At 49.1% G+C, this 19,183-nt stretch overlaps 1 protein-coding gene across 1 annotated transcript in view; it reads right to left on the bottom strand.

The window, feature by feature from the left end:
* The window catches only part of DNALI1 (dynein axonemal light intermediate chain 1), a 232,748-nt gene extending 213,771 nt beyond the window's left edge, over nucleotides 1–18,977 (bottom strand). The window contains exon 1 of the mRNA XM_086958738.1: nucleotides 18,806–18,977. Within this exon, the coding sequence (XP_086814864.1) occupies nucleotides 18,806–18,886 (81 nt within the window). The 5' untranslated portion in view covers nucleotides 18,887–18,977. The remainder of the gene's footprint in view (nucleotides 1–18,805) is intronic.
* Nucleotides 18,978–19,183: the final 206 nt, after the last annotated feature.

The raw sequence follows: 19,183 nt of genomic DNA, 5'->3' as shown, positions 1-19,183 counted from the left end.
GCGGTACAATACATTTATTCAATTCGCGCAAGTCAATAACTAATCGGTAAACTGGTGGTGCATTGGGATCTGTACGTTTAAGAATTGGAATGATAGGAGAATTACATAAATTCGAGTTCGTTTCTACAACCACTCCTTGTGCAATGAGCTCTTCAATGATTTTCAGTAAAGCCACTACAGCATCGGGGGGTAACTTGTATTGTCGAATTCGTGGTAAAACAACACCTGGCTTGAGTGTGACTCGATACGGTGTAATGTGCATACAACCTACATCAGTGGGGCCTTGCGCCCATAAATGTGCAGGTACATTCTGTAATCGGGGATCAATATCTCTCAACACATAGTGACCTTTAAAGTCACGTAGAAACAACCGTACTCCTTCCGGAGAACAGCAAATAACAGCTCCTAGAGCTTTCAGAGTCTTGATACCTAACAAGTTTTCTGGACATGACTTTGTGAGCAGTAAATCTGTAGTACGTGTCAATGGACCGACTGCAAGGGGAAGTGGTTGTGATACTTCATTAATAATAGGCTTGCCTGAAAAACCAAGGGAAACATTCTGTGAGCCTGAGAGGGGTGCCCCTGGGACCTCGTCATGACTTATTGTTGTTCGGCTTGCCCCTGTGTCAATTAAAAACTTTCTGTCTTTCCCTAATACTTGACTGTGTACATAAGGACCCTCTTGATCTACAGGAACCTCAATAAGAGGCAAGCCAACTTCCCTCTCTAGGCTGTTTCATGTGTATCGCTGATAATCAGGATAATCAGTCTGGGCATACTGGTACATCTGCTGTGATGCATGTTGAGTTGCAGCAATCGGTTGGGGTTGTGGTACCGCTACTGTCTGTACTGTCTGTTGTGAGGCTTGCATAGGCTGAATATTCTGTGGTACTTGTTGTTGGACCTGGTCCTGTCTAGGGGGACGCGGTCTCTCTTTAGTTTTTCCCGTAAGTATATTATGTTTCAAAACTGCACAATCGTTTATATAGTGACCTGGCTGTTTGCAATAGTTGCATGTCCCTTTAACAGGAGCTGTTGAATTATTTGACCGTGTCGTGCCTTTTTTCTGACCGTCAGCTGGAACTGACTGAGCAACTAACATTTTCATTTTCGTGTCTTTCATGCGTCTCTGTTCGTGTTCATGTTCCTCTCTAATTCTGTTCTGGTGATACTGTAACATTTGTAACATTTGTGAAGGTGTATTTGCTTGCCATGTGCTCTCGACTTTCTGTACACGATTCTTAACTTGGGGCAGGGAATTTTCGACTAGCTTTGTTACGAAAAGATGTGGATATGACTCGCTACTTGCTTTCAGGCCACTATTAATACCAAAACATTTCTCAAATCGGGAATAAAAATCGCTAGTGTCTTCATCGGGTTTCTGTTTACAGGCTGAGATAGCATCCCAGTCCTCCTTTTTAGTTGCTAATAAACGTGGCAATACTTGCACTAACAATCCTGGTAATGCTTTAGATTTATCCCCAAGCCCTGTTCCTGGGGTACGAGTTTTTTCTTCGTCTTCTAATGCAGCCCAATCTATCTTTTGGTCTCCTACCTCCCAATCCTTTTCTTTGAGTTTCTCGTAAATACCGGAAGGCATTAATACTTTCAATATTTTCATAATGTCGGGGTAGGTGTAATCCCCCATGAGTAACATGTCTTTGATTTCGCGATGGAAACCTGCTGGGTCTTTATCGTGACAGGGCACTAATTTCTTCATTTCTAACAGTTCCATTTTCGTTATGGGCGTGTACACAAACACGCGTCTAAGGGTATTATCAGCATTCTGGACTGGATGCACTTCTCGCAAGGGGTTCTGTCTGTCTATGTAATACGTTTTTCTGTCTACGGGTGGAGCTGGAACAAACCGTGTATTCAGGAAAGTATTATACCTCTCCATTGTGGCGAGAGTAGTTCTATTAAAATATCAGGTAAGGGACCTGGATCAGAATGTTGGCCCTTGAATAATGTAATGAGATGCTGAACCATATATATGCCAGCTAATTTCTGTTCATCAGGGGAAAGGTTTAAAAAAGTCTGCACTAAACCATCATCACTATATTTATCAGGATCGTCAGTCCATTGTACGGCTGACGTGGCCAGTTCTTGTTCATCCATGGAATTTAGTACATGGTACCCCATGCGTTCTTGAAGTATTCTATCAGTAGCCTGGAATAGATGTTCGGGGGTCTTTGGATTTGACATGGCAGCTTGAAAAATTCTTTTACTTTCCGGACGTACCGGACGCATTGAGTTATTATAGGGCCTTCCCTTACCTACATATGCTATCATTTCTCTAACTGGTAATTGTGATTGTCCTGTTGCCGTTTCTGGTGTTTCCTCTTCCCCTGAGGATTCGACCTTGTCTGAATCTATTTCTGGTTCTGGCTGTCTTCTTTCATGTATTTTTATTACTGCATTTCTGATCCTTCGGTACATGTTTTCTATACAACTCTGTTTATCATGGTTCCCGTCTGCTATATTCTGACCCCATCTATTAAGTGCTTTCATTTCTTCCGGGTTTACACCCGGCCTATCTTGTTCTCTTATTAGGCAGTTTATGAAAAACCGTAATATCTTGGCTTGAGTGTCAACTTTCTGGTAAGCCATGGCCTCGCCAATACTTTCAGGGCCTTCCCCTGTTTGAACAAAATGATATATTCTGTCTAGATGTTCAACCATTCCTGGTAGTAACAGTAAAAAGTTTGTAACCCGTCTTAGTCGTACTGATGACATCATTCTGTCGTCATTTTTACCGGGTACTGGATCATATCTACAGTCTGAGAGACGTTCTCTGAATATGTCATAATCGGCTGCTTGAGGTGTACGTTGTTGCGCTAGATCCCTATAAGTCAATCGGTGTGCTGGTGGCGGTGTTTGAAAACCTATCGCACCTCCCGAGGTACCAGGACCAAAAGGATTGAATGGGTTAGTGATCGGAAGAATAGGTGCAGGATGGGTCGGGGGAACAGGTGCAGGGGGTGGAACGGGAGAAGGAGTTCGTTGCGGAGGTGGGAGTAGATGATTTCGGGGTGGAGTACCATCAGCGGGTGGTGGTTGAGCATGTGGATTTGTATATGCGGGAGCTACGTCATCTAGATAGGAAGAAAGGAATATGTCCTTTGTGGTCTTGTGATGTACTTTAGTCGGGAGCAAGGGAGGGGGCAGATCCTTCGGTATCTCCGGAGTGGCCTTAGGTAAACCCTCAGCCAGCAAAGGATACATACCATTCATAAGAGTGTTTCGTTGTCGGTCTACTTGTTCTGCTTTTACTCGTATCCCCTCCTCAACTAATACGTTTTCTTGGGCTTTGTCTGAATCCTCTTTATGTTTCTCTGCTTTTCTGAGTGCTTTCTCTGTGCGTCTGTGCAATTCTTTACGCCATAGTTCAATGGCGTCTTTCTGTGACTGTCTGGCTTTCTTTTTCCATAACGCTTCCTCTACTCTCATGATGCACTCGGCATCCCATGTCCCTGCGGCGGGCCATCTTTGATTCTCTGCTAAATCTTTAGTATAGTCTACCCACAAATCGAGATATAATACAGCGTCTAGGCCGTGCTTGTGGTACATGAAGTGCCCTGGAGTGTCCCTAGGTGGAACAGGCACTGCTTCTTCTAGAATCCCTTTTCTAGTTCCTATCTGTCTTAGCTTGGAGAACAGCGGCATGTTTAAGTCGTGCTACTCTGGGCTTGATACTTACTCGAATTTGGACACAACTAATACAGTAAACACAATAATGCAGATCGAACAATCACTCATACCACAACATTAAAACATACTAAAGCATTTCAGAGCGAACAATAACGATTAGGATAAAACTAGACAATTTCATACTAGATATACTGCTAAACAGTACAGATACACCGCTAAACAGTGCAGACCGGGTCTGCGTACCCAAACCCGTCTTGACCGGCACAATTTAATGCGCTCGTCTAGATGCGTCCCCAGCAACGGTACTCACCGGGAAGCACAGAACAGAAGGCCTCGGAAACTCGACACTGGACTGGACTCGACTCGTGACGTAAGCACTTCGGAACTTCGGAACTGGTGGGCCTCCGGATACCTCGGACTTTGCTCTCTCAGCTAGGCTCTGGTCGGGATCCTCCGCACTCCTCACCGCCTCGTCTGGGTGTCGATCGCAGCCTCAGTCACCTCCGTTGGCCTGAGTGAGATACAGGAAATCCTGCGGGTATGCGTAGTTGTCCGTCAGCGCTGTGGCAGGGGACCGGGCCTGCAACGCACCGCCGGCGCGTGGGGTGGGGGAGGGGTCCCTATTCGGGCGCCAAATTATGTGGTAAATTCTAATTACCTATACGGAATTTATGTGGTAAAGTTCAATAAGAATAACTCAGTCAAAATGAAGAGGCAGAATCCGTGGTATCTGAGGTTTAAAAGGGGGTTTTATTCCTTAAAAAGGAATTGGTTCGAACCAATGGTAGCATGACCCATCGCCACGAGGGTTCAGGGTGGGAATTGCAATGGACATGTACAATGAATTATTAACAAGAAATCGTATATATAGTCATTTCATACAGTAACATTGAATGCAGAAGGCGTAACAGCTGAGAGAAACGAGATAAGAGCAGAAATACGTAACAGGAGGCGTGCACTAGGGCGTACACGGAGGTGTGTGCTAGAAACGTCACAGAAAGGTGTCATAAGTGGGTGGATCCCTAGAAGGATCCTGCAGAGTCAGCAAGAACATGTGGCAGAGATGCGCGCGCAGCAGCATGACGTGTGATTGACGTGTAACTGGAGGGTGAAGGGGACTTGACATTTAGCCCTACATGTGGAGACAGAAGTCTGGAGTGTCAGAACAACCTAATCCCAAATCATATCTGATATCTTGTGTTTGAGGAACGGTATTATCTAGAAGGAAAGGTCTCTTGGGCAGAGGCTATTCTATACTGACTGTTAACACGTGTATATGCAACTGCGTGTCTACGTGTAAAGCAGGGGGCCATGGGCCTACCATGGTAACGGAAGCTATGAATTACTTGCATGGAGACAGAAAGGCCGGGCCCTTTGCTCTGCAGATGGGAAGGATGTTTACCTAAACTACTAGACAGGAATGTATTTTTCGAGGAGCGGAGCAGATAACTCGAAGGTTGAATACAGTCTTGGCAGGCCGGCAGGCTGAGCCAGGCACCGCTAGCCGCGCAGGGAGTGAGTGAAAGGTCATGGATACAGATGCAGGTTCAGGCTGCAGCTTCCAGAGGCAGAAGGCAGGAGAAAGCTTGAATGGCAGAAAACAAGGCCCAACTCGCCAGGGACAGGAAAACATGAAAGTGCACCATGTAAAGACGTTGGCAAGGCACACTTAGGAACGGAATATCGGACCCATTCACGGTGGATCAGAAAGAGGACATATTAACGTTGGACGCAAATGTATTTGCGTCTTCATAGCTGGTTGTGGAGGGAACTTACATGTACTAGAAGCAGGTACATGGAGCCGTTGGGGTCTACGATAGGGGACACAATTGATCATAAAAATTCATATTACCTCATCACGCTCGCCATGTGTGTGGAGATTCTCTGCCACGAGCTGCCCACATGTTTCTCAATGCTGGAACTATGTTCACTGGGAACTCTGGAAACGTCACTTCAGTTTCCCGAGGTCTACATGAGCATTGAAACCTCGATCGTGGGTGCACATCTTGCAAAAAACTTCCTTTAAGCTTACCTGTTTCGTCTGGATTTTCATTTACCATAACCTGCCAACAAATCTTCTTGCCAGATACTGAGGCCAAATATCATGCAAGCCTTCTTGTAAAAGAGCTGGAGTGCTGGGCAAATGAGCACTCCATTGTTCCTCCTGTATCAAACGGGGTTTAGAGAAAGGATTGGAACTACTACAAACCTCCTGGCCTTGGCTATAGGGACTGATGAAGTGATTACAAAAAAATCTGTGGTATACCTACGTTTTGTAGATTTCAAAGCTGCCGATCCAACATAGCATCTTATGCCAGAATTTAGCAGTAAGAAACATCCAGCTCCTCTTATTGAAGAGTATTACCACACTGTACTCAAATACTTGGCTCCAAGTCAAAATAGAAGATGGCAGTACCTTAACCCGTAAAATAAAAACTTGGACAGGTGTGACACAAAGCTTTGTTTTAACCTCGTTGCTTTTTAACAGCTTTCTGTTTGATCTCATGACTGATTTAGGAGAAGTAAACGCACACCCCCACCGACTCTGAGGCAAACCAATCATCTACTATCCCTATGCTGATGATGCCCTCCTAATATCAAAAACCAGAGTGAAGCTCCAACAAATTCTGGACAGACTCAATGACTAAACTAAGTGCAATGGGCATACCATCAATCTAGCGAAAACCAGAATAATGATAATGGACAGAAAAATAAGGTAATCAGGTCAGTGGCATCAATAGTCTTTGAATTAAAACATCAGTCTAATATAAGTAATTGGGAGTGGTTGTGGACAAACGCTAAACCTTCCTGCCCCACAAGGAGTCCATAAAATCAAAAGCAGTTTCTCTAATTCATACGTCCTTGAAGCTCTCAAAAAAAATCCTGGGCTCCTCCCTCAACCTCAAATGAAAGTTAAAATTTTTAAACTACTCCCTACCTTAGATTTTGGATCAGATGCTATGTTTGAAAGAGTTTCCAATTTACTGGACAAACTTCTAGTTGGCATCTACGGGAGTCTTCTCCCTTCAAAAAGCATGGTTCCCCAGCACAAATGCGACTGGAGTTTGGCCTAACGAACCAACACTGGATAGACAAGGGACCTTTCTGAAAACTTTTTTTAAGCAACAGTCTGCAAGGGAAGACACCCTGTGTGGCTAGAAATCGCAAGCACAGTAAGCAAGTCAGCAGACCTTTTTTATCTAGACCAATCACTACAGAACTTACAGACAACACTGCTGTAGTGAGCTTCTGTCACCTTCACAACCCTCAAAAGTTTAATCTCCAAAGTTATGCAGCAGAAATCGCACCTTGAAGACAAACAAACGTTAGCACATCTCAGAAATGCCTGGCTGATGTTAACAACTATGAGATCCTGGGTCCACAACCAATTTTAAGTGATCTTATGTGTAAACAGGTCGAATGGAAACTCATCAAATACAGATTAGGCAGCCTGCCGACTTCTGGCTCTATACTTAATGGAAAAAGGAAAAGCGCAAACACACTCTGCAGGGTCAGCCGTTTTTTATAATGGACCAATTTTGCATATTGTCTGCATTTGCCCAATTTTACTACTGGAAAGGCATGTCTTACTTATTAAAACCCCAATTTCAGCTATTAGGTATACACTCCTGAAGACCTGCTGTAATGGTTTACCTAAAAGCAAAGTACATCATCCTGGCCGGGAAATTCATGAAATACATGTAGCTTCCTGAAAAACTATTGAATACCGCCACCACTTACAAAAGATCATACTATTAGAGATTTTATTGAGCGCATGCAGGGCAATTTCTTTTGCAGTAACCAATTAATTATTCTGTAATGTCAGCGCTCTAGCTGACGCACGTCGCGTGATGACGCGACGCGCCCCCCCGGCTATTTTGTGGATGTGCGCGCATCCACATCAGAGAAGCGCGAGTGCCGGAGCCTCGGGTAAATCAGCTCGGCGCTCTCTGTGATATATAGATAGATAAACACTCTCAAACCCCAAGGCGGTGTCGTGTCGTTATTTAGGCAAAGAAGGAACTTTACAATGGCGACGAGGTCGAGATAAAAGGGAAAAAAAATGACGAAAAAAAACGGGTAAAAATCGAACAGCGGACCCAAGCAAGGCAAACAGCAGACCAGCACAAGGTGAATGAAGCACCCACAGCCAAGCCACAGTAGAGGGCCAGAGGCAGGACAACGACAGCACAGACAAGCCAAAGGGTGCCAGGGACAGCAGAGAGCGCGGCAGAGCTTACTACACCCCACTCCACGAAGGGGCCATAAGGAACCAGATACGGTGAGCCCTCCTATGCAAACACCCACTGAGGGAGCCACATAGGGCACACAGAAGTACAGAGAGGGCACGCAGCAGTGAAGGAACGCAAGGAGCACCCCCACAGCAAATACACACCCGTGGGGCAGGAGCACTGGCGACTTCAGGGAAGAGCGAAGGAGAAAAGACAAAGAGTCCTCAACTTCAGCCAAAGAAGCAGGGAGAAGACAGCGCACCAGGCAGTCCCAAGGGCCAAAGTGGGAGCGCACTGCCGGAAAGGCGCGAAACCATGTGTGCGCAGGCGTATTCTGCGACGGCGCCCGTACCGTTCCTGCCCAAGCCAGCGACCACTGTGCCCTCGGCCTGGTTGCCCCCACGCTCCCCGCCTGCTGCCTGCCTCGTACCTGCCTGCCTGCTGACGCCGATCCAGTCCGGAGCCCCAGCCGCCGCAGGGCCGCCCGCCTGGTTTTTCGCGCCGGTTTTGCCGCGACCCCACCCCCACGCCTGCCGATTGGACCACGCGCTCCCCGCCTCCCTGCTGACCCGCCCTCCCGGCTCCCTTCTTATGACGCCCCCTCAGCGACCGCGCAGCGGACGCGCGCAGCGGGAGCGCCGACTGAGCGCCGAAGGTGCGCCAAAGGTAAGCCCGTCTGCGCCCGTCCGTGCCTGGACCGCGCCCAGTGCCAGGACCCCTGGCCCCCGCAGATCTCAGCCCACCCGCCGGACGTACGCCGCCGCCACCCTCAACGCACTCAACGACGGACGAGTCCCGGGATGCTACCGTGCCACCCCGAGACGCTCCCACGGACCCTTCTGCTGCACCGCCTGCAAGTTCACCTGCATCCGGACCTGCCTCGCACCTGCACCCGCCAAGCCGACCAACAGCAGCAACCACCTCAAGTGCATCCTGCTCAACACCCGCTCCGTCCACAGACACGCCATCGAACTCTGGAACCTCCTCGACACCACATCTCCAGATGTCGCCTTCCTCACGGAAACCTGGATGAACGCCTCCTCAGCGCCCGACATCGCCATCGCCATCCCAGAGGGCTACAAGATCACCCGGAGGGACCGCACCGCTAACCAGATAGGAGGAGGCATCGCCATCATCCACAGGGACACCATCCGCATCACGACCAGCACAGACGACATCCTGACCACCGCCGAACACCTACACTTCCAGATCCACATCGACCCGAAGACCACCCTCAGAGGCACCCTGATCTACCGACCCCCGGGACCACGCACACGATTCAGCGAGGACATAGCCGACTTCGTCAGCCCGCATGCCCTCCCCTCCGCTGACTACATCCTCCTGGGGGACATCAACTTCCACCTGGAGAACAACAACGACCGCAACACCACCACCCTGCTCGACAACCTCGGACTCAAGCAGCTGGTGACCACCCCCACCCACCTCGCCGGACACACACTCGACGCCGTCTTCTCATCCAGCAAAAACATCGCCTTCAGCCACGCCACTGGACGCCACTGGACGGACCACAGCTGCGTCCACTTCACCTTCAGAAGAACGACGATCCACCACCACCAGCAACAGGTTGCCCACAGAAGCTGGAGCAAGATCACAGCCGACCAGCTCGCCGCTTCCCTGAGCCAGCACCCTCCCGCCAGCTCAGCGAACCCCAGCCAGGCCGCCGACAACCTCACGAAGTGGATCAGCAACTGCGCGGACGAACTAGCCCCACTGAAGACCCCGCCCAGCAGACCCGGCAGCAAGAAGGCCCCATGGTTCACCGACGAACTCAAGAGCTCCAAGAAGAACTGCCGAGCCCTCGAGAAAGCCTGGAGAAGGGAGCCAACACCGGACAACATAACCACCCTCAAGCTTGCCACCCGGAAGCACCACCAACTGATCCGCGCCACCAAGAAAACTGCATTCAAGGACCGGCTGGACAACAACGCACACAACAGCAAGGAACTCTTCAACATTGTGAAAGAGCTCTCCAACCCCAACGCCGGAAACAACGACATCACCCCATTGCAAGAACTCTGCAACTCCCTCGCCTCCTACTTCCACAACAAGATCGCGGACATACACAATAGCTTCAACACCCAACCGACGAACGCCACGTCCAACTCGACCGAACCACCGCCCCCCACCACCACCCTCCACGCCTGGACTCCGATCTGCACCGAAGAAACCGTCCGCATGATGAACTCCATCCACTCCGGATCTCCGACCGACCCCTGCCCTCACCACGTCTTCAACAAGGCCGACGCCGTCATCGCACCCCACCTGCGGGACATCATCAACACCTCCTTCACCACCGCCACCTTCCCTGAGAGCTGGAAGCATGCCGAACTCAGCGCTCTACTCAAGAAACCAACAGCGGACCCCACCGAACTCAAGAATTACCGCCCCATCTCGCTGCTCCCGTTCCCAGCCAAAGTCATCGAGAAGACCGTCAACAAGCAGCTGGCCGCCTTCCTCGAGATGAACGGATCCCTCGACCCCTCACAGTCTGGCTTCCGAGCCAACCACAGCACCGAGACCGCCCTCATCGCTGCCACCGATGACATCCGAACCCTGATGGACAACGGAGAAACAGCGGCCCTCATCCTCCTAGACCTCTCCGCGGCCTTCGACACCGTCTGCCACCGCACCCTAGTGCAGCGCCTCTACAACGTCGGAGTCCAGGAGAAGGCACTGGAATGGATCGTCTCCTTCCTCGACGGAAGGACCCAGAGAGTCCGCCTACCACCGTACAAATCAAAGGCCACCGAAGTCATCTGCGGAGTACCCCAAGGATCCTCGCTGAGCCCAACCCTCTTCAACGTCTACATGAGCCCCCTCGCGGCCATCGCACGCCAACACAACCTGAACATCATCTCCTACACCGACGATACCCAGCTGATCCTCTCCCTGACCAACGACCCCGCCGCCGCCAGAGCCAACCTTCACGAAGGAATGAAAGAGGTAGCCGAGTGGATGTCGACCAGCCGCCTGAAGCTGAACTCGGACAAGACGGAAGTCCTCATCCTGGGATCCTCGCCCTTCGCTTGGGACGACTCCTGGTGGCCCCCCGCCCTGGGAACCGCACTCAAACCGACAGACCACGCACGCAACCTGGGCTTCATCCTGGACTCCTCCCTCTCCATGACCAGGCAAGTCAACGCCGTCTCCTCGTCGTGCTTCAACATCCTGCGCATGCTACGGAAGATCTTCCGGTGGATCCCCACCGAGACCAGGAAGACTGTCACCCAGGCACTCGTCACCAGCCGACTGGACTACGGCAACGCCCTCTACGCCGGAACCACCGCCAAGCTCCAGAAGAGACTCCAACGGATCCAGAACGCTTCAGCCAGACTCATCCTCGACGTCCCACGACACAGCCACATCTCCGGACACCTAAGAGACCTGCACTGGCTCCCGGTCAACAAGAGAATCACCTTCCGTCTCCTCACCCACGCACACAAAGCCCTTCACGATCAAGGCCCGAGCTACCTCAACAACCGCAACAACTTCTACGCTCCCAAACGACACCTCCGATCAGCCAGTCACGCCCTCGCCGCCGTCCCCCGCATCCGAAGAGCGACAACAGGAGGAAGGTCCTTCTCCTACCTGGCCGCCAAGACCTGGAACTCCCTCCCGACCGACCTGCGCCTGACCTAAGACCACCTCGCATTCAGGAAGAAGCTCAAGACCTGGCTGTTCGGGCAGTAGCAGCACCCCCCCGCCCCCCTAGCGCCTTGAGACCCTCCGGGTAAGTAGAGCGCTCTATAAATGTTTATGATTGATTGATTGAGAACCCCTCATGAAGTGGGAAGACTGGAGAGATTACATAGATAACTTTATTGAGGTACTAGAGGATGGAAACGAGGAGAAATTTACAAGTAAAAGGAAGAAACGGATACTGTTACACAACCTGGGTCCCGAGGGACTCAGAGTATTCAAAAACCTGGTACCTAAACAACGTGACGATACCGACGACGATGTATATGCCCACGTAATTGAGGAATTAAATGAGCACTACAGACCAGCAGTATGTGTCTCAATTGACCGATACAATTTTCAACAGAGAAAGCAGGAAGCCGGGGAATCAGTTGAAGAGTATGTAGCGGCATTAAGGAAACTAGCATCCACGTGCAGATACGCCGCATTCCAAGAAGAGTTCATAAAAGACCAAATAGTGATGCACACCACAAGTAAGGCCGTGCAGGATGAATTATGGGCAAGTGGGGATGCCACGCTGAAGGAAGTCATGGCAATAGTTAAGAAAGCGGAGTTGGCACGACGATGCGCGAAGGCGGCGAAGAAAGAGACGTTGGCCAGACCGATGGTGAACAGAATAGACAGACCCTCCAGGATATCGCGATTTCGCGATTTGCCGCGAAATCGGCACTTTTTAAAAAATGCCGCGATTTTTACAAAAATGCCCGCGAAATTGGCATTTTTATAGAAATCGCTGCATTTTTCGCTGTATCCTGGGGGGTCTGCTTTATCCAAAGACATGCACCGGTTGCCCCACACCTGTAGATGATCTACAGACACTGGGGTCAGAGGGTTAAAGCAGCTCGGCTGCAGCTGGCAGTGTGAAGGTCTAGGCTCTTTGTCATTCAGAGCTGCCCGGGACTGCGCTCGTTCGCACCTCTTCCTGGCCCACAAGAATGACAATGGGAGCCCTCACCTTGCACATCAACAGGAGGGGAGGGGGGGATGGGTTGTTGTCACAGAGGATGGAGCAGGAATTGGACAGAGCAGTTCTCCTTCGAGTGTAATGTGAAAGGGTTTGCAGTGACAGGAATAGGAACTTCGAGTCTTAGGCCTGTGAGAAGGCTCATTTACTGACCTGGCAAATTTAAACACAGTCAGCAAGTCAATTTGGGAAAGAAACGGAGAACAATTTAAATTGAAAACAAAAGACACGCTACCTTAAATCTGTTAATATATTTTTTTTTTAACTCGAATCTTGCATTGCTGAGAGATTATCTGCAGCATGCACACCCGGAACTGTCTATGTGCTTGCACTTCTACTCTAATGTGAATTGTATTAGCAAAATGTCTGACCTTGCTTTAAAGATGTTGCACTAAGTGCTCCATCCATGTACGATTTTTAGCATTGGATCGTAGCAAGCTTCTCCTTAAAGCTGAAGTTTAGTGCAAAAACGCTGGGCTCTCTATGAGCATACTATGAAATCATGGTTTTATTCTATAGATTAAAGAATTAGCAGAGTATCAATTTTCCGATTTAAAAAAAGGACTACAGGCCATAGAAGGCAAACAAGCAATGGCACCTTTCTGTACTCCAGGATATGGGTTGAATGGATGAATGAAAGATTGAATAAATGGATAATGAGAGAGGATGGATGGATTGATGAGAGGGGAAGGATGGAGAGAAAATTTAAATAGCTGGATGTATGGGTGGAAGGGTAGCTGGATGATGGATGAGGGGAAAGATGGATGAGGGGAAGGATGGATGATGGATGAAAGGAAGGATGGATGAGGGGAAGGATGGATGGATGAAGGGAAGGATGGATGAGAGGAAGGATGGATGGATGAGGGGATGGATAGAGGGGAAGGATGGATGGATGGGTGGTTGAAAGGATGGATGGATGATGAGGGGAAGGATGGATGATGAGGGGAAGGATGGATGGATGGATGATGAGGGGGTGGGTGAAAGGATGGATGATGAGGGGAAGGGTGGATGGATGGATGGATGGATGATGAGGGAATGGATGGATGATGAGGGGGTGGGTGAAAGGATGGATGGATGATGAGGGGAAGGATGGATGGATGGATTATGAGGGGAAGGATGGATGGATGAAGAGTGGGTGGGTAGATGGATGGAACGGGCATCCGGTGGGATATCAGGTTGTGTTCAAAATACACTGTACTATTTAACGTGCTTACTAATAAAAGGGGCGATAGGTATAGCCATCATTAGTGTAGCAGGTACAGTGGCACCAAGCGCACAAAAGCAGCGCAAGGGGCTTGTAAATCTGCCCCAAAGTGTCTACATTGTAAAGAAACCAAATATACATAGCTTCACGTTGTTAAATAACTAAAAAAACTAAGATATCTGTGTTTGTTGTAGGAAAAATGGCCACATAAAATGCCGTAAAATTGCCGCTAAATTTCCATATTTGTGCCGCTAAATTTCCATTTTTGTGCCGCTAAATTTGCTATTCCATGCCGCTATATCCTGGGGGGTCTGAATAGAAGAGGAAGAGCCCCGAAGAGACAGCAAGAACAAGGGAACCCCACAGAAAGGCCCGAACAGGTGGCGGGGAAGTCCAGGCCCACCGGGAAAACAAGCAGGAAGCGGCAAGAATGCCTCTTACCGATGTGGAAGCACGGCACACGAGGCCTATGACAGGAAATGTCTGGCGTTTCGCGCAAAATGCATGTTCTGCGGGATTGTAGGGCATTACGAGAAGGTGGGCCGTAGGAAGACAGCCAGGAGTGTGGTGAAATATGTCGACCAAGGACAAGAAGACCCAGAGGAGAGCAACCACGAGGAAGAAGACACGGTACTCTGCATTTACGACCAGGTGCTATGCGTGGATACCAAGAAATCGAGCAAGCCGGTGCTGGACATGACGATCGGTGGAGTGCCGATAAACATTGTGGCAGATACGGGTTCGCCCTACACGATAGTCCAGAGGGCGGTGTGGAACAAAACATTTAAACCACATTTGGGCTCAGAGCTAGAGAAGCTGGACATTAAGCCTGTCTCATACAATGGAGACCGCATACCCATGGTGGGGTACAGACTATTAAAATTTGAATTTAAAGGACGCAGTGCGAACTGCAAGCTGTACGTCTCAGAAAAAGGACCATCGGTGCTGGGGTGGATGGACCAGGGTGACCTGGGCATCAAATTGGACCCGGGAGGAGAGGTTCAGGTTTTGCTCACTGAACCAGAACGATGGCCGGACCTGGACAAATGGAAAAGGGAATACCCGAAGGTTTTCGGAGGCAAGGTGGGAAAACTAGAGAAGTTTGCGCACAAGATTATACTCAAAGAAGGAGCGGAACCAGTGTCCCACAGGGCAAGGAATGTGCCCCTCGCGGTGAGAGACGCGGTGCAGGTAGAACTGCAGGAGTTGGAGAAAAAGGGCATATTCAAACCAATCACATGTGCCGAATGGTTGGCACCACTGGTGGTGGTGATGAAACCAAGTGGGAAGGTCAGGCGTAGACCTGCGTGAGTTAAATAAGAACATTGTAGTGGAGAAGTTCCCCTTGCCAGGGATTGAAGAGATGTTGGCAAAAACAAGAGGAATCAAGTGGTACTCCACCACTGACCTAACCTCAGCATACCACCAGATCGCGTTGCCCCTGGAGAGTAGGAGGCTAACGTCATTCATCACCCCCTTCGGATGCTACCAGTTCCGCCGTATGCCGTTTGGGCTGGCGTCAGCGGTGTCTCAAAAACTGATGCACCAATTGTTTAAGAACGTGGACGGCATCCAGTACTTCCAGGATGACATCTTAGTGATGGGACGAGACAAGATAGACCACGATGTGAAACTTGCTAAAGTGCTGAGGGTGCTGGAGAAAAAAGGCCTAACTGCAGAGTGGGAGAAGTGCCGCCTAGGTATGGAGTCAGTGACCTACTTGGGACACGAAATTGGGGTGCAAGGAATCACGCCCAAGACTGAAAACGTGAAAGCAATTTGCAATGCGCCACCCTCCACCAGCAAGGAGGACGTCACACCCTTTTTAGGCATGGCCGAATACTATAGTAAATTTGTTCAACATTTCGCAACGAAAACTCACCACATGAGACAATTAACGAGAGAAAAGTCAATCTTCAATTGGACGGAAGAGGCACAAAGGGAGTTTGAAAGCATAAAGATGGACGTGGTAAGTGCCGTACCCCTGCAAGGTTACGACCCCTAAGGAAGAACAGTGCTCACGACAGATGCCAGTGACAAAGGGCTAGGGGCCGTGATGATGCAGGACAGAGGACAGGGAGTAGTTGAAACATTGAGCTTTGCATCCCGCACACTGAGTGACACAGAGAAAAAATTCTGCGTCATAGAAAAAGAAAAGTTGGCTGTTGTGTGGGCAATGACAAGGTTCCGACAATTTCTATGGGGAACACGATTCCAGTTGAAGACGGATCACAAACCATTGGTGAAGGTACTCACCTCAAGAGGGCATGCCAGTGCCACACCCAGAATTTCGAAGATGACTCTGAAGCTCTTGGAGTACAGATATGATGTGGAGTATATCCCCGGCAGTCAGAATAAAGTGGCAGAATACTTGAGTAGAGCGGCAGCCATGGAGACGGAGGAAGAGGACAAGGAAGCCGGGGAGGAGATGGTAGCCTTGACGGATGACCAGGAGAGGGTCATTAGCAACCAAGAGTGGGACGAAGCCTATAAGGAAGATCAGGACATACAGGAGGTGAAAGAGTGCATAGTGAATGGTTGGCCAGAAAAGAAACACCTTAGCGAGAATCTAAGGAAGTACTACGAGATCAAGGAGGAACTGTCCGTGGATGATAAGGGAGTGTTCGTATACAGGGGAGACAAGGTCATCCCCCCGGCAGGAATCGTTCCGAGACTCCTAGCGATACTCCGTGAAGGACATCTGGAAAACAAAACTACGGACCAAACAGGGATACTGGCGGCCAGGCATGGATCTGCAAGCTGAACGATATGTCAGGGAATGCATCCAGTGCCAAGGAGCGGATAAAACGCTCAAGCCTATGAGGCCTGCATTAGGTAAATTCGACTCACCAAAGAACCTGTGGGAAGACCTGTCTATTGATATCTTGGGCCCGATCTTGGATGGACAAGGAACCCAGAAATATGTGTGCTTCCTCATAGACAGGTACTCCAAGTGGCCAGAAGTGAAGGTGGAGGAAGTAATGGACACAGAGACAATTCTGAGATTTCTGAATGACACGTTCGTGAGAGAAGGAATTCCCAAATTCATACTGAGCGACAACGGTCCTCAATTTACCTCAGAAAAATTGACTAAATTCATGGAGAGGAATGGCATCCTATCCAAGCACACCTCCATATATCACCCGGCTGGTAACGGACTAGTAGAACGTTTCAACCAAGTGGTGATGGGATCTGTACAGGCGGCCATAATGAGTGACAAGGACTAAGAGAAATAAATATGGCAGATGATCTGGGCGTACCGAATCACCCCCACGGGAACCGGGTACAGCCCCTTCCAAATTCTGAGGGGCCGAGATCCTTTCACGAAGGACAACCAAGTGTGGAAGGAGAAGACAGTAACCAGCAAATGGTCCCCGGCAGTGGTTCAGGCAAACTTGGAGAGAGCACAAACTGTCTATGCCAAATACTATAACTTACGAAGGAACGTGAGAGACACTGGATTAGAGGAAGGCGAATGGGTGAGAGTCAAGTTGGCAGTAATGCAAAGGAAGGGGGACAGCAAATACAGTAGACCCCTTCAGGTCAAGGAAGTGTACGACAGAGCTGCCCTGTTGAGTGATGGCAATGTATGGTCACAAGACCGCATGGCGAGATGCAATAAAATATTACAGTGGAACTCTGCGCACAGGAGCTGGAAGGGGCAGTGGAGGCCAATGAAGGAAATGAACTCTCCAACTTGGAGATGGACATGGAAATTGGAGACTCAAATGAGGAGCAGAGCATCAGAGGTACCCCCAGAACGGAGAGGGAGAAGAGTAAAAGGAGGTCGACGGGGAGCCCAGCTGATCCGAGCCGCGGAGAAGGTTGCGGAGAGACTCAGGAGAGAGAAGCTGCTGCCACCTCGGTAAGGCACACCCGAGGGAGGAGAGCAGTGGTGAGACCATCCAGGTTCCAGGGCTATGATATGAGCGGTGGACTGTAATCTTTCATGTTTGATTCAGTTGTGGGAAAAAGGGGAGATATGTAATGTCAGCGCTCTAGCTGACGCACATCGTGTGATGACGCAACGCGCCCCCCGGCCATTTTATGGATGCGCGCGCATCCACATCAGAGAAGCGCGAGTGCCGGAGCCTCGGGTAAATCGGCTCGGCGCTCTCTGTGATATATAGATAAATAAACACCCTCAAACCCCAAGGCGGTGTTGTGTCGTTTTTTAGGCAAAGAAGGAACTTTACATATTCTCGTGCCAAATGAACTACTCTCCTGCCACTTTGCACATTAGGTCTACTTTCTCTCCCCCAAATAACCTATTTGTGAAAGCAGTGGTCTCACCGTCTGACAAAGTGATCTTGAGGTACTTTGCACTTTAAGTCTTTTATACTTCCCAATAACCCATTGATGATATTAGTGCCCCTACTGACCTTACAGTCCAAAGGAATTTTAGATTGCAAGGAAACTTTGAGATGGTTGTTCTATTCTCTTTCAGTACTGTTTTAATGCAATCATAGCAGCCTGTACCCCCTACACGGGTACCAAGAGTCCTTTTTACGCCAACTGACGATTGTGATCTTTTTATCTCCTTTTGGTAACTGAAACATGAATACATTTATACTCTTATTATACTCTTATATGCTAAATAGAACACCTGGAAGACAAAATTAGTGCCTTCGAGTTGTTGGGAGGATTCTTGAAAACCGATGCAAAAATGTAAATCATGTTTCTAAAAAGGGTCATATTGTTTGTCCTAGTTCATTACATTGCATTAAACTGAAAAAAAAACACCGACCCCGTTGGGAACATGTTAATACGAATTTACCATTTACAATTATCTGCATGAGGATAATGAGATATTTTGCTGACTCTTCACTTAATTTTGTCACCGAAAATACGAATCGCGAATTTTGTATTTACGATGAAGTGCGAAGAAAACATCTCTGGTGTAGTTTTGACTTATAACTAAGAATGTTGTCTTGTACGGAGTCCCACAAGAGGTGCCAGAAATTAGCTGGAAAATATGGTCCCCGTGCAGGAAACTTTCGAAAGTCTCGGGGCTTGAGCGGCCTGCGATCTCACCTTGGGGGACTTCCTCTCCGTGTTTCTGCTCACCAACACCGGGTTGTCATACCGTAGAAGGGAGTCTGCCGGGGGTATCATTTTGGCAACTCTCACAGGGAGTCGAGGCACCTAACTCTCTCTGGCTCTCGAAAATACTGCTGCCACGGAGACCTGGAGAAGCCGAAGACAGTCACTATGGTAACCAGACGCCATAAAGGGAAACTAAGGAAACAGAAGCAGGACTCGGAAGGGGAGAAGGGTGACACGCCTTGCCAGGCGAACATAGTAGGTTGGGAAGAGGACCGATATAAAGCTTTCATTCAGTCTGGGTGTGATAAATTGACGCTCCGTTAAAAAAATGGCCCCCGTAAATGATATAATACGATAAAACGTACT

The sequence above is a fragment of the Lissotriton vulgaris genome, chromosome 2_1 (genome assembly GCF_964263255.1).
Source record: "Lissotriton vulgaris chromosome 2_1, aLisVul1.2, whole genome shotgun sequence".
NCBI classification, from domain to species: Eukaryota; Metazoa; Chordata; class Amphibia; order Caudata; family Salamandridae; genus Lissotriton; species Lissotriton vulgaris.
The sequence above is the reverse complement of the archived record's forward strand: the minus strand, read 5'-3'. Positions and strand labels throughout refer to the sequence as shown.